This window comes from Panulirus ornatus, chromosome 38 (genome assembly GCF_036320965.1).
Source record: "Panulirus ornatus isolate Po-2019 chromosome 38, ASM3632096v1, whole genome shotgun sequence".
NCBI lineage: Eukaryota > Metazoa > Arthropoda > Malacostraca > Decapoda > Palinuridae > Panulirus > Panulirus ornatus.
Window position 1 is genome coordinate 454,570 of NC_092261.1, and position 14,515 is coordinate 469,084.

The following is a 14,515-nucleotide window of genomic DNA, read 5'->3' on the forward strand; positions in this document are numbered from 1 at the left end:
TCTATCAACTCTATCATATGCCTTCTCCAGATCCATAAATGCTACATACAAATCCATTTGCTTTTCTAAGTATTTCTCACATACATTCTTCAAAGCAAACACCTGATCCACACATCCTCTACCACTTCTGAAACCACACTGCTCTTCCCCAATCTGATGCTCTGTACCTGCCTTCACCCTCTCAATCAATACCCTCCCATATAATTTACCAGGAATACTCAACAAACTTATACCTCTGTAATTTGAGCACTCACTCTTATCCCCTTTGCCTTTGTACAATGGCACTATGCACGCATTCCGCCAATCCTCAGGCACCTCACCATGAGTCATACATACATTAAATAACCTTACCAACCAGTCAACAATACAGTCACCCCCTTTTTTAATAAATTCCACTGCAATACCATCCAAACCTGCTGCCTTGCCGGCTTTCATCTTCCGCAAAGCTTTTACTACCTCTTCTCTGTTTACCAAATCATTTTCCCTAACCCTCTCACTTTGCACACCATCTCGACCCAAACACCCTATATCTGCCACTCTGTCATCAGACACATTCAACAAACCTTCAAAATACTCATTCCATCTCCTTCTCACATCACCACTACTTGTTATCACCTCCCCATTTACGCTCTTCACTGAAGTTCCCATTTGCTCCCTTGTCTTACGCACCCTATTTACCTCCTTCCAGAACATCTTTTTATTCTCCCTAAAATTTACTGATAGTCTCTCACCCCAACTCTCATTTGCCCTTTTTTTCACCTCTTGCACCTTTCTCTTGACCTCCTGTCTCTTTCTTTTATACTTCTCCCACTCAATTGCATTTTTTCCCTGCAAAAATCGTCCAAATGCCTCTCTCTTCTCTTTCACTAATACTCTTACTTCTTCATCCCACCACTCACTACCCTTTCTAAACAGCCCACCTCCCACTCTTCTCATGCCACAAGCATCTTTTGCGCAATCCATCACTGATTCCCTAAATACATCCCATTCCTCCCCCACTCCCCTTACTTCCATTGTTCTCACCTTTTTCCATTCTGTACACAGTCTCTCCTGATACTTCCTCACACAGGTCTCCTTCCCAAGCTCACTTACTCTCACCACCCTCTTCACCCCAACATTCACTCTTCTTTTCTGAAAACCCATACTAATCTTCACCTTAGCCTCCACAAGATAATGATCAGACATCCCTCCAGTTGCACCTCTCAGCACATTAACATCCAAAAGTCTCTCTTTCGCACGCCTGTCAATTAACACGTAATCCAATAACGCTCTCTGGCCATCTCTCCTACTTACAGAAGTATACTTATGTATATCTCGCTTTTTAAACCAGGTATTCCCAATCATCAGTCCTTTTTCAGCACATAAATCTACAAGCTCCTCACCATTTCCATTTACAACACTGAACACCCCATGCACACTAATTATTCCCTCAACTGCCACATTACTCACCTTTGCATTCAAATCACCCATCACTATAACCCAGTCTCGTGCATCAAAACCACTAACACACTCATTCAGCTGCTCCCAAAACACTTGCCTCTCATGATCTTTCTTCTCATGCCCAGGTGCATATGCACCAATAATCACCCACCTCTCTCCATCAACTTTCAATTTTACCCATATTAATCGAGAATTTACTTTCTTACATTCTATCACATACTCCCACAACTCCTGTTTCAGGAGTATTGCTACTCCTTCCCTTGCTCTTGTCCTCTCACTAACCCCTGACTTTACTCCCCAGACATTCCCAAACCACTCTTCCCCTTTACCCTTGAGCTTCGTTTCACTCAGAGCCAAAACATCCAGGTTCCTTTCCTCAAACATACTACCTATCTCTCCTTTTTTCACATCTTGGTTACATCCACACACATTTACCATATTATATTCATATTTATTTTTTATTATACTTTGTCGCTGTCTCCCGCATTAGAAAGGTTGCGCAAGGAAACAGACGAAAGAATAGCCCAACCCACCCACATCCGCATGCATATACATACACGTCCACACACACACACATATACATACCTATATATTGCAACGTATACATATATATACATACACACACATATACATATATATATATATACACATGTACATAATTCATACTTGCTGCCTTTACTCATTCCCGTCGCCACCCCGCCACACATGAAATGACAACCCCTTCCGCCTGCAACGCGTGAGGTAGCACTAGGAAAAGACAACAAAGGCCACATTCATTCACACTTAGTCTCTAGCTGCCATGTATGATGCACCGAAACCACAGCTCCCTTTCCACATCTAGGCCCCACAAAACTTTCCATGGTTTACCCCCGACGCTTCACATGCCCTGGTTCAATCCACTGATAGCATGTCGACCCCAGTATACCACATCATTCCAATTCACTCTATTCCTTGCATGCCTTTCACCCTCCTGCATGTTCAGGCCCGAATCACTCAAAATCTTTTTCATTCAATCCTTCCACCTCCAATTTGGTCTCCCACTTCTCCTCGTTCCCTCCACCTCTGACACATATATCCTCTTTGTCAATCTTTCCTCGCTCATTCTCTCCATGTGTCCAAACCTTTTCAACACACCTTCTTCTGCTCTCTCAACCACATTCTTTTTATTGCCACAGATTTCTCTTACCCATTCATTACTTACTAGATCCAGCCACCTCACACCACATATTGTCCTCAAACTTAGAAAAATAAATGGATTTGTATGCAGCATTTATGGATCTGGAGAAGGAATATGATAGAGTTGATAGGGATGCTCTGTAGAAGGTATTAAGAATATACGGTGTGGGAGGCATGTTGCTGGAAGCAGTGAAAAGTTTTTATCGAGGATGTAAGGCATGTGTACAAGCAGGAAGATAGGAAAGTGATTGGTTCTCAGTGAATGTCCTTTTGTGGCAGGGCTGCCTGATGTCTCCATGGTTGTTTAAATTGTTTATGGATGGGGTTGTTAGGGAGGTGAATGCAACAGTTTTGGAGAGAGGGACAAGTATGCAGTCTGTTCTGGATGAGAGGGCTTGGGGAGTGAGTCAGTTGTTGTTCACTGATGATGCAGTGCTGGTGGCTGATTCGACTGAGAAACTGCAGAAGCTGGTGACTGAGTTTGGTAAAGTGAGTGAATGAAGAAAGCTGAGAGTAAATGTGAATAAGAGCAAAGTAATTAGGTACAGTAGGGTTGAGGTACAAATTAATTGTGAGGTAAGTTTGAAGGGAGAAAACTGGAGGAAGTGAAGTGTTTTAGATATCTGGGAGTGGATTTGGCAGTGGATGGAACCATGGGAAGCCGAAGTGAGTCATAGGGTGGGGTAGGGGGCAAAAGTTCTGGGAGCGTTGAATAATGTGTGGAAGGCGAGAACATTATATCGGAAAGCAAAAATGGGTATGTCTGAAGGAATAGTGGTTCCATCAATGTTATATGGTTGTTAGGCATGGACTACAGACACGGTTATGTGGAGGAGGGTGAATGTGTTTGAAATGAGATGTTTGAGGACAATATTATTATTTTTTCATCATTATTATTATACTTTGTCGCTGTCTCCTGCGTTTGCGAGATAGCACAAGGAAACAGACGAAAGAATGGCCCAACCCACCTACATACACATGTATATACATACACGTCCACACATGCACATATACATACCTATACATCTCAACGTATACATATATATACATACACAGACATATACATATATACACATGTACATTGTTCATACCGTCTCCTCTTATTCATTCCCGTCACCAACCCGCCACACATGAAATGAAAACCCACTCCCCACATGTGTGCGAGGTAGCACTAGGAAAAGGCAACAAAGGCCACAATCGTTCACACTCAGTCTCTAGCTGTCATGTGCCGAAACCACAGCTCCCTTTCCACATCCAGGCCCCACAGAACTTTCCATGGTTTACCCCAGACGCTTCACATGCCCTGGTTTAATCCACTGACAGCACATCGACCCCGGAATACCACATTGTTCCAATTCACTCTATTCCTTGCATGCCTTTCACCCTCCTGTATGTTCAGACCTCAATCACTCAGAATCTTTCTGACTCCATCTTTCCACCTCCAATTTGGTCTCCCACTTCTTGTTCCCTCCACCTCTGACAGATATATCCTCTTTGCCAATCTTTCCTAACTCATTCTCTCCATGTGACCAAACCATTTCAATATACCCTCTTCTGCTCTCTCAACCACACTCTTTTTATTACCACACATCTCTCTCATCCTTTCCTCACTTACTCAATTAACCTCCTCACACCACATATTGTCCTCAAACATCTCACTTACAACACATCCACCCTCCTCAGCACAACCCTATCTACAGCCCCTGCCTCACAACCATAATCATTGTTTTCTGCATCAGTGAGGTTGTGCCAGGAAACAGACGAAGAATGGCCCATCCACTCACATACATGTCTATATAAACGCCCACATACGCACATATACATACAGATATGCAGACATTACATACATACACATGTACATATTCATACTTGCTTGCCTTCATCCATTCCTGTCGCCACCGTGCCCCACAGGAAAACAGCATTGCTATCCCCTGCCTCAGCGAGGTAGTGCCAGGAACACAGACAAAAAGGCCACATTTGTTCACACTCGGTGTCCAGCTGTCATGTGTATATATATATATGCACTTAGGAAAGTCAGTAAATGACAAATCAAAAGTATAGTTACAAAGAAGAGAAGAGTTTAAATGAGGCACTCTTACTGATGCATTCTCCAGATATACTTCCTAGAGAGAACCATGTGAGAAACTGCAGAAGCTGGTGACTGAGTTTGGTAAAGTGTGTGGAAGAAGAAAGTTAAGAATAAATGTGAATAAGAGCAAGGTTATTAGGTACAGTAGGGTTGAGGGTCAAGTCAATTGGGAGGTGAGTTTGAATGGAGAAAAACTGGAGGAAGTGAAGTGTTTTAGATATCTGGGAGTGGATCTGGCAGCGGATGGAACCATGGAAGCGGAAGTGGATCATAGGGTGGGGGAGGGGGCGAAAATTCTGGGGGCCTTGAAGAATGTGTGGAAGTCGAGAACATTATCTCGGAAAGCAAAAATGGGTATGTTTGAAGGAATAGTGGTTCCAACAATGTTGTATGGTTGCGAGGCGTGGGCTATGGATAGAGTTGTGCGCAGGAGGATGGATGTGCTGGAAATGAGATGTTTGAGGACAATGTGTGGTGTGAGGTGGTTTGATCGAGTGAGTAACGTAAGGGTAAGAGAGATGTGTGGAAATAAAAAGAGCGTGGTTGAGAGAGCAGAAGAGGGTGTTTTGAAGTGGTTTGGTCACATGGAGAGAATGAGTGAGGAAAGATTGACCAAGAGGATATATGTGTCGGAGGTGGAGGGAACGAGGAGAAGAGGGAGACCAAATTGGAGGTGGAAAGATGGAGTGAAAAAGATTTTGTGTGATCGGGGCCTGAACATGCAGGAGGGTGAAAGGAGGACAAGGAATAGAGTGAATTGGAGCGATGTGGTATACCGGGGTTGACGTGCTGTCAGTGGATTGAATCAAGGCATGTGAAGCGTCTGGGGTAAATCATGGAAAGCTGTGTAGGTATGTATATTTGCGTGTGTGGACGTATGTATATACATGTGTATGGGGGGGGTTGGGCCATTTCTTTCGTCTGTTTCCTTGCGCTACCTCGCAAACGCGGGAGACAGCGACAAAGTATAAAAAAAAAAAAAAAAAAAAAAAAAAAAATATAAATTTGACGTCTAGATACTAACTTTAGTATATTCTTTTAAGGAGGCAAATTACTGTCTTGGAAAAAAATTCCAAACTAAATTATGACAATATCTAACTGGAGAAGACATTTGAAAAACACAAATAAAAAAAATAATACAAAATTTTGGGAAATTATAGGTATGTGGCAAAGACTAACATCTCTTAAAAGATACAAATCTGAACAAGAAATGATGAAAGTACATTCTATTAAGCTTCCTCCACACATAAGCTACAGCAGCATAAAACCTATCCTTTACAAAACCCAGAAATCTTGTTTGTCTTCAGAAATTAATTAGAAAGCCAAGAAGCCTGAGAAGTAGTTCTGAAATATTAGTAATGCCACTTTTGTTTGGCATAATCCTCACAAAACATGTGGGGTAACAAAAGCTCATCTGATAAGAACGGAACACTTATGCACCCATAATTATGACTTTACACATCTAAAGTTATATGACATGACCTGTCAGTATTGATGAAAATTTCTCCAAACTAATAATTCTTTCTTTTTCATGCATTCACCATTTCCCATGTTAACAAGGAAGTGCTAGGAAAGATGAAGAAATAGCCTCATTCACTCATATCCTCTTTAGCTGTCAGGTATAATACATCAAAACCACATCCCTATTCAGAACCAGGACCCACAGACCTTTATCAGGTTTCCCCTAACTCCTTTATATGCCCTGACTCAGTCCATTGACAGCATGTAATCCACAATGTACTACATCACTCCAATTCACTTTATCCTGTGCATCCCGTATACTCTCCCATGTGTTCAGGCCCTGAGATCCCAAAAATTGCTCATGCCTTCCTTCCATCTCCAATTCAGTCTTCACCTACACCTTGTCCCTTCCACTTCTGACACATACGCCCTCTGTCAAACTAATAATTTAGTATATTAAATGACATCCATGGTAAATACTGGGGTCCTCAGTTTGGTGCCCAAAATGCTATTTCTGATTGGGAATTATTGCTGTGATACTGTATAAGCCTTAATACATATTTTCAGTAAAATCCATTTTTATCACAATTCCACGTTCTAATGACCGTAGAATAAAATCTACAGTATTATGATAATTACTGGATAATCAACTTTATGATTTCATAAAAGTTAAACATTCATTTGCATGGTGTTGGCCATGCTTAGTGCCTTGTGATATCAATTACAAACACTAACATGGGTTAAAGCTAAGATAATAGAGTCAAGGCACTGTACTCACAAATGTGGACCATTTTGTACTGCTACCAAATCTGATGTATCTCCACAAAAACTTAACTACTTTGTATTACAACTTCCCTCTGAACCTAATCATACACAGTTTGACTATGGGGGGAAATTTTCAATGCTAAAGAAATAGCCTAATTACTGGTTGATTGTTGTGAAAGAGCTATATCTTATGAACATTCTTGGAAATTTCTGTAAATTACAAATGGCCAAAGAGGCCATTTCAGATATGCTTCTTTAATCTCTAAAACTGGTTCAGGTATACTATAACAAAAGTTCTAACTGCTGAGATGGACATCTCTGCATTCACACTATATTTCCAGGAAGACATGATGTTGTACACTGAAATCATCTTATTATCTTAACAGGCCAGATGGGCCTCTGCTCAAACTACCAGACTATTCACTGGGATCACACCTGAATCACTGTCAGCAAAAGTTGATGCTAATTCACTTGAGTACAATAATATCTAACAGAAGTATCTGGCTAAGCTTGTGTGTCATTACATTTGCAAAGTAGCCTCAAGAAAGAGATGACCTATTATGCAGCATAAACATCAAACTATTCTTTTTTTTGTATCTGTCCAACTATTTCTAAGAAGAATGCAGGAAAGATTAAACAATAAAACCACAAATAATACAGATGCCTGAGATTGTCCTTGACCTAAAATATTATAAGCAGTTTCAATCACAAGACTGAAGTTATCAAAGCAGAAAAATAAAATCCTATATAGTGGCGAAAATCCTCAAGAGTAATCTTTCTGATTCTGTAATTCGAGGAAGGTACAAAAACACTTTTTCTCCATTATCTGAGATACTTATAAATGCCATGAAGATATAGACTATGTTATAGACATGTCAAATCTAAGAGTTGGCACAAAGGACTAAATACACTTCTCTCTGGATGTGATAAAGCTATTATAATGCAAACTTAACAACTCAAATCCATATGGATCAGCTGGAGACACTCACTCCTAATTGGAAAATTCTAGCAGCATATAGCTTAAGGGAGGGATGGTCACAATGTTTAGGCATTTTGGCATCAGTTTTTGGTGGTCTAGACATAATAGTACAGTCGTGTGTTTACACAGCTCAATGTCAAGTACAAAAATACATAATATAGATTAATATACCACAGAATGCATGGGGTGTTCAGTGTTGTAAATGGAAATGGTGAAGAGCTTGTAGATTTATGTGCTGAAAAAGGACTGATGATTGGGAATACCTGGTTTAAAAAGCGAGATATACATAAGTATACTTATGTAAGTAGGAGAGATGGCCAGAGAGCGTTATTGGATTACGTGTTAATTGACAGGCGCGCGAAAGAGAGACTTTTGGATGTTAATGTGCTGAGAGGTGCAACTGGAGGGATGTCTGATCATTATCTTGAGGCTAAGGTGAAGATTTGTATGGGTTTTCAGAAAAGAAGAGTGAATGTTGGGGTGAAGAGGGTGGTGAGAGTAAGTGAGCTTGGGAAGGAGACTTGTGTGAGGAAGTACCAGGAGAGACTGAGTACAGAATGGAAAAAGGTGAGAACAATGGAAGTAAGGGGAGTGGGGGAGGAATGGGATGTATTTAGGGAATCAGTGATGGATTGCGCAAAAGATGCTTGTGGCATGAGAAGAGTGGGAGGTGGGTTGATTAGAAAGGGTAGTGAGTGGTGGGATGAAGAAGTAAGAGTATTAGTGAAAGAGAAGAGAGAGGCATTTGGACGATTTTTGCAGGGAAAAAATGAAATTGAGTGGGAGACGTATAAAAGAAAGAGACAGGAGGTCAAGAGAAAGGTGCAAGAGGTGAAAAAAAGGGCAAATGAGAGTTGGGGTGAGAGAGTATCATTAAATTTTAGGGAGAATAAAAAGATGTTCTGGAAGGAGGTAAATAAAGTGCGTAAGACAAGGGAGCAAATGGGAACTTCAGTGAATGGCGCAAATGGGGAGGTGATAACAAGTAGTGGTGATGTGAGAAGGAGATGGAGTGAGTATTTTGAAGGTTTGTTGAATGTGTTTGATGATAGAGTGGCAGATATAGGGTGTTTTGGTCGAGGTGGTGTGCAAAGTGCGAGGGTTAGGGAAAATGAGTTGGTAAACAGAGAAGAGGTAGTAAAAGCTTTGCGGAAGATGAAAGCCGGCAAGGCAGCAGGTTTGGATGGTATTGCAGTGGAATTTATTAAAAAATGGGGTGACTGTATTGTTGACTGGTTGGTAAGGTTATTTAATGTATGTATGACTCATGGTGAGGTGCCTGAGGATTGGCAGAATGCGTGCATAGTGCCATTGTACAAAGGCAAAGGGGATAAGAGTGAGTGCTCAAATTACAGAGGTATAAGTTTGTTGAGTATTCCTGGTAAATTATATGGGAGGGTATTGACTGAGAGGGTGAAGGCATGTACAGAGCATCAGATTGGGGAAGAGCAGTGTGGTTTCAGAAGTGGTAGAGGATGTGTGGATCAGGTGTTTGCTTTGAAGAATGTATGTGAGAAATACTTAGAAAAGCAAATGGATTTGTATGTAGCATTTATGGATCTGGAGAAGGCATATGATAGAGTTGATAGAGATGCTCTGTGGAAGGTATTAAGAATATATGGTGTGGGAGGCAAGTTGTTAGAAGCAGTGAAAAGTTTTTATCGAGGATGTAAGGCATGTGTACATGTAGGAAGAGAGGAAAGTGATTGGTTCTCAGTGAATGTAGGTTTGCGGCAGGGGTGTGTGATGTCTCCATGGTTGTTTAATTTGTTTATGGATGGGGTTGTTAGGGAGGTGAATGCAAGAGTTTTGGAAAGAGGGGCAAGTATGAAGTCTGTTGGGGATGAGAGAGCTTGGGAAGTGAGTCAGTTGTTGTTCGCTGATGATACAGCGCTGGTGGCTGATTCATGTGAGAAACTGCAGAAGCTGGTGACTGAGTTTGGTAAAGTGTGTGAAAGAAAGTTAAGAGTAAATGTGAATAAGAGCAAGGTTATTAGGTACAGTAGGGTTGAGGGTCAATTCAATTGGGAGGTGAGTTTGAATGGAGAAAAACTGGAGGAAGTGAAGTGTTTTAGATATCTGGGAGTGGATCTGGCAGCGGATGGAACCATGGAAGCGGAAGTGGATCATAGGGTGGGGAGGGGGCGAAAATTCTGGGAGCCTTAAAGAATGTGTGGAAGTCGAGAACATTATCTCGGAAAGCAAAAATGGGTATGTTTGAAGGAATAGTGGTTCCAACAATGTTGTATGGTTGCGAGGCGTGGACTATGGATAGAGTTGTGCGCAGGAGGATGGATGTGCTGGAAATGAGATGTTTGAGGACAATGTGTGGTGTGAGGTGGTTTGATCGAGTAAGTAACGTAAGGGTAAGAGAGATGTGTGGAAATAAAAAGAGCGTGGTTGAGAGAGCAGAAGAGGGTGTTTTGAAATGGTTTGGTCACATGGAGAGAATGAGTGAGGAAAGATTGACCAAGAGGATATATGTGTCGGAGGTGGAGGGAACGAGGAGAAGAGGGAGACCAAATTGGAGGTGAAAAGATGGAGTGAAAAAGATTTTGTGTGATCGGGGCCTGAACATGCAGGAGGGTGAAAGGAGGGCAAAGAATAGAGTGAATTGGAGCGATGTGGTATACCGGGGTTGACGTGCTGTCAGTGGATTGAATCAAGGCATGTGTATGGGGGTGGGTTGGGCCATTTCTTTCGTCTGTTTCCTTGCGCTACCTCGCAAACGCGGGAGACAGCGGCAAAAAAAAAAAAAAAAAAAAAAAAAAAAAAAAAAAAAAAAATGCAAATGGGTTAATTCAAGCCTACTGAAATAACCTAATATAATTTCAATGTCAATTTTGCAATAAAAGTGGTTTTAAGTTCAATCATCAATACCAGTACTGTATATAGATAGATATATAGCCAATAATATCTCATTATACTCATGCTGGCAAATGCACCTCATGTTTAACTTGGCACATTATAAAATCAAGTTACTGCTATTTCAGCACTGCAAAATCAGTAACAATACTTACAGACACATACAACTCATTAACTTCACTGGTGCATATCACTGCACCTCCTTCTAATAACTTGACAAATGAAAGTATGAGCCTAAATAAATCTAAAAAGAAATAGTCACACTTCATGAAAGAGATCTAGGCTAAATATGTATGGATCACAGAATGCTGAAGCATCAAATAATGTGTTGTTGAGCTAACATCCAGCTTAATCAAAATCCTTTTCTAATATTAAAAATCCATTATTTTTTCATTTTCTATATAAGTGAAATGCATTAAAACGAGTTTGCTTTTTGCTCCTTAAACTCTATGCTCTCTTTCACTGAAAAAAAGGCGTTCCCTTCATAAGTCTGAATCTATACAACTCCCTTACTGTGGTTACGAGGTGATCACTTTAAAAGCAGAGGCAATTCTTAACATTCCTATCTGACTCAAAAGGGGAACAAGTATAACAATGGAGCAACAACATTTTCTAATGGTACTATCTTTCTCCTCTTTTTCTTTATTACTGCAGTATCAAACCCACTTCTTTATATAAGGATAATTCTTCAGCTCATAGCCAACAAAGGAACTATTCTTGTGGGTGAGGAACAGCTCTGTGAAAAATCTGTTGCTGTAATTGCCATCCAAATCATTACAATATAATTACCTATGTATTTGATATACGCCAAAATATGTGTGAATCCTACGCATATTTGACTAATACAACTCATCACACACAGTATCTACTGTATACACAACAAAACTTAACCATCTTTGACAAATTCCAAAGACCAGACCTAAAAACTTGGTGAAATTACATGATGATGGGTGGCTTACCTTCCTGGTGAAACACTCACAATGAAATTTATGTGAAATCATCTGATTATGAAACTTGAATAATCCTTTCATAATATTCATTTCATTCCTTTCACAGAGACCAAACAGTTGGAAATCTATGGATCATGATCACACAACTTACCATGTTCACTGCTGCATACTTTATGTGTCCAGTGGCATCCTGCATGACTTTTGGTCATTCCAAGCCAAAAGTTCTATTGAGAGGCAGAGAATAACAATAGATGAATGACTTGTTGATTGTTCCCCTTCATTTCTAATGCAATGGTGAATGGCTATGTAATCATAAGCGACTAAGACGTTGCTAGGACATTGTGGTCTTGTGAGACGAAGCAGCTTGGAGAAGTTCTGTGAAAGATCTCTCAAAGCATCGCTTGAGTTCAGCATAGGAGGTTACAAGTATGTTCTGCTCATCATGGGACATAAGACAAATCTGTAAATTTACAATATACTTATATAAAGACCTTTATTTTGTATATTAATCTACTAATATCTACTAATAATGATGTTTACACAATTCATAAAAATTGCTATGTGGGATACTACAACTATTTCTCCTCTTTCTAATATACTCGAGGCTTTTCATATCATTTTCCCCTGCATCTCTTTTAAGGTATCCATAAATGTTATTATGCAAATTAATATTGCTTACATCATCTTTTAAGTTAACCTTACTATAACTGACTTATGGGGTTGACAATTAGTTTCCCATTCCCTATTTGAATGACATTCATCTATATATTAAGGCAATCACATTTCCAGGTTCCCTATTAGCCATATCTTTTTTTGATAATCTACCATGCATGTAATCTTTAAATCAACACTGACCCCCCTAAATTTTTTATATTGGTACCATTACTTATTACTGTCAGCCATCTAGATATGTTTCTCCAGTGACAAACATCTATACAACCTGATTCAACATTAAGAAAAAAAATTCTGCTCATAATATGTCATAACTGATGATCCAGTGAAGGACAGTATCAGTTCTACAATGAGAAAAAACAACAACTCTTAAACAAAGGCAACCCTTGGGCTATGGCTACTTTAAATAAAGCTTAGTTTAATTTCCTTGTACTTAAATCATCTGACAATAATCATACACTGACAATAATCAACCCTGATAGGTTGAAGGTTATAACATTTCAGAAATCTAAGGTTTGGTTTTCAGTCATGATACCTTCTGTTATCATAAGCACACACGGGTCTTCCCGGACTTTAACACATTTTCAAAAATAATCTTATAGGCAATGTTCCTTCCTATTTCTAACATTCATTTCAACAGCTACCATCTTACATTCTAAGCAGAGAATACACTTCAACAGAGATCTAAACTAAAAACTTGAATTTTTCAAATTCTTGAAGCACTATTACCAGTCTTAAATTTCTAAATGAGTAGAGATGTGCTTTGTTTTAGGAACTGCAGGAGTCTTACTGAAGGTCATCCTAGTATAACTTCTAGCACAACTTTAGGGTCTGAAGATAAGTAAAGCACAAAACTGCTCACTAACATATATATATATATATATATATATCTTTTTTCTTTCATACTATTCGCCATTTCCCGCGTTAGCGAGGTAGTGTGAAGAACAGAGGACTGGGCCTTTGAGGGAATATCCTCACCTGGCCCCCTTGTCTGTTCCTTCTTTTGGAAAATTAAAAAAAAACGAGAGGGGAGGATTTCCAGCCCCCCCGCTCCCTTCCCTTTTAGTCGCCTTCTACGACATGCAGGAAATACATGGGAAGTATTCTTTCTCCCCTATCCCCTGGGATAATATATATATATATATATATATATATATATATATATATATATATATATATATATATATATATGTGGGGGAGGAATGGGATGTATTTAGGGAATCAGTGATGGATTGCGCAAAAGATGCTTGTGGCATGAGAAGAGTGGGAGGTGGGTTGATTAGAAAGGGTAGTGAGTGGTGGGATGAAGAAGTAAGAGTATTAGTGAAAGAGAAGAGAGAGGCATTTGGACGATTTTTGCAGGGAAAAAATGCAATTGAGTGGGAGATGTATAATAGAAAGAGACAGGAGGTCAAGAGAAAGGTGCAAGAGGTGAAAAAAAAAAAAGGGCAAATGAGAGTTGGGGTGAGAGAGTATCATTAAATCTTAGGGAGAATAAAAAGATGTTCTGGAAGGAGGTAAATAAAGTGCGTAAGACAAGGGAGCAAATGGGAACTTCAGTGAAGGGCGCAAATGGGGAGGTGATAACAAGTAGTGGTGATGTGAGAAGGAGATGGAGTGAGTATTTTGAAGGTTTGTTGAATGTGTTTGATGATAGAGTGGCAGATATAGGGTGTTTTGGTCGAGGTGGTGTGCAAAGTGAGAGGGTTAGGGAAAATGATTTGGTAAACAGAGAAGAGGTAGTGAAAGCTTTGCGGAAGATGAAAGCCGGCAAGGCAGCAGGTTTGGATGGTATTGCAGTGGAATTTATTAAAAAAGGGGGTGACTGTATTGTTGACTGGTTACTAAGGTTATTTAATGTATGTATGACTCATGGTGAGGTGCCTGAGGATTGGCGGAATGCGTGCATAGTGCCATTGTACAAAGGCAAAGGGGATAAGAGTGAGTGCTCAAATTACAGAGGTATAAGTTTGTTGAGTATTCCTGGTAAATTATATGGGAGGGTATTGATTGAGAGGGTGAAGGCATGTACAGAGCATCAGATTGGGGAAGAGCAGTGTGGTTTCAGAAGTGGTAGAGGATGTGTGGATCAGGTGTTTGCTTTGAAGAATGTATGTG

The 14,515-nt window shown here is 40.0% G+C and overlaps 2 protein-coding genes across 4 annotated transcripts in view; one reads left to right on the forward strand and one right to left on the reverse strand.

Moving 5' to 3' along the window:
• Window positions 1-11,969, forward strand: part of Hyls1 (Hyls1 centriolar and ciliogenesis associated) — a 92,058-nt gene extending 80,089 nt beyond the window's left edge. The window contains exon 5 of the mRNA XM_071684311.1: window positions 11,832-11,969. Within this exon, the coding sequence (XP_071540412.1) occupies window positions 11,832-11,863 (32 nt within the window). The 3' untranslated portion in view covers window positions 11,864-11,969. The remainder of the gene's footprint in view (window positions 1-11,831) is intronic.
• Window positions 1-14,515, reverse strand: part of PAN3 (Poly(A) specific ribonuclease subunit PAN3) — a 224,852-nt gene that overhangs the window by 10,128 nt on the left and 200,209 nt on the right. For 2 of the 3 annotated variants that reach the window (XM_071684307.1, XM_071684306.1), the window contains one exon: window positions 11,876-12,185. In XM_071684307.1, the coding sequence (XP_071540408.1) occupies window positions 12,057-12,185 (129 nt within the window). In that variant the 3' untranslated portion in view covers window positions 11,876-12,056. Of the gene's footprint in view, window positions 1-11,875; window positions 12,186-14,515 lie in introns of those variants that run through there. The other variant, XR_011715398.1, reaches the window with a different exon arrangement.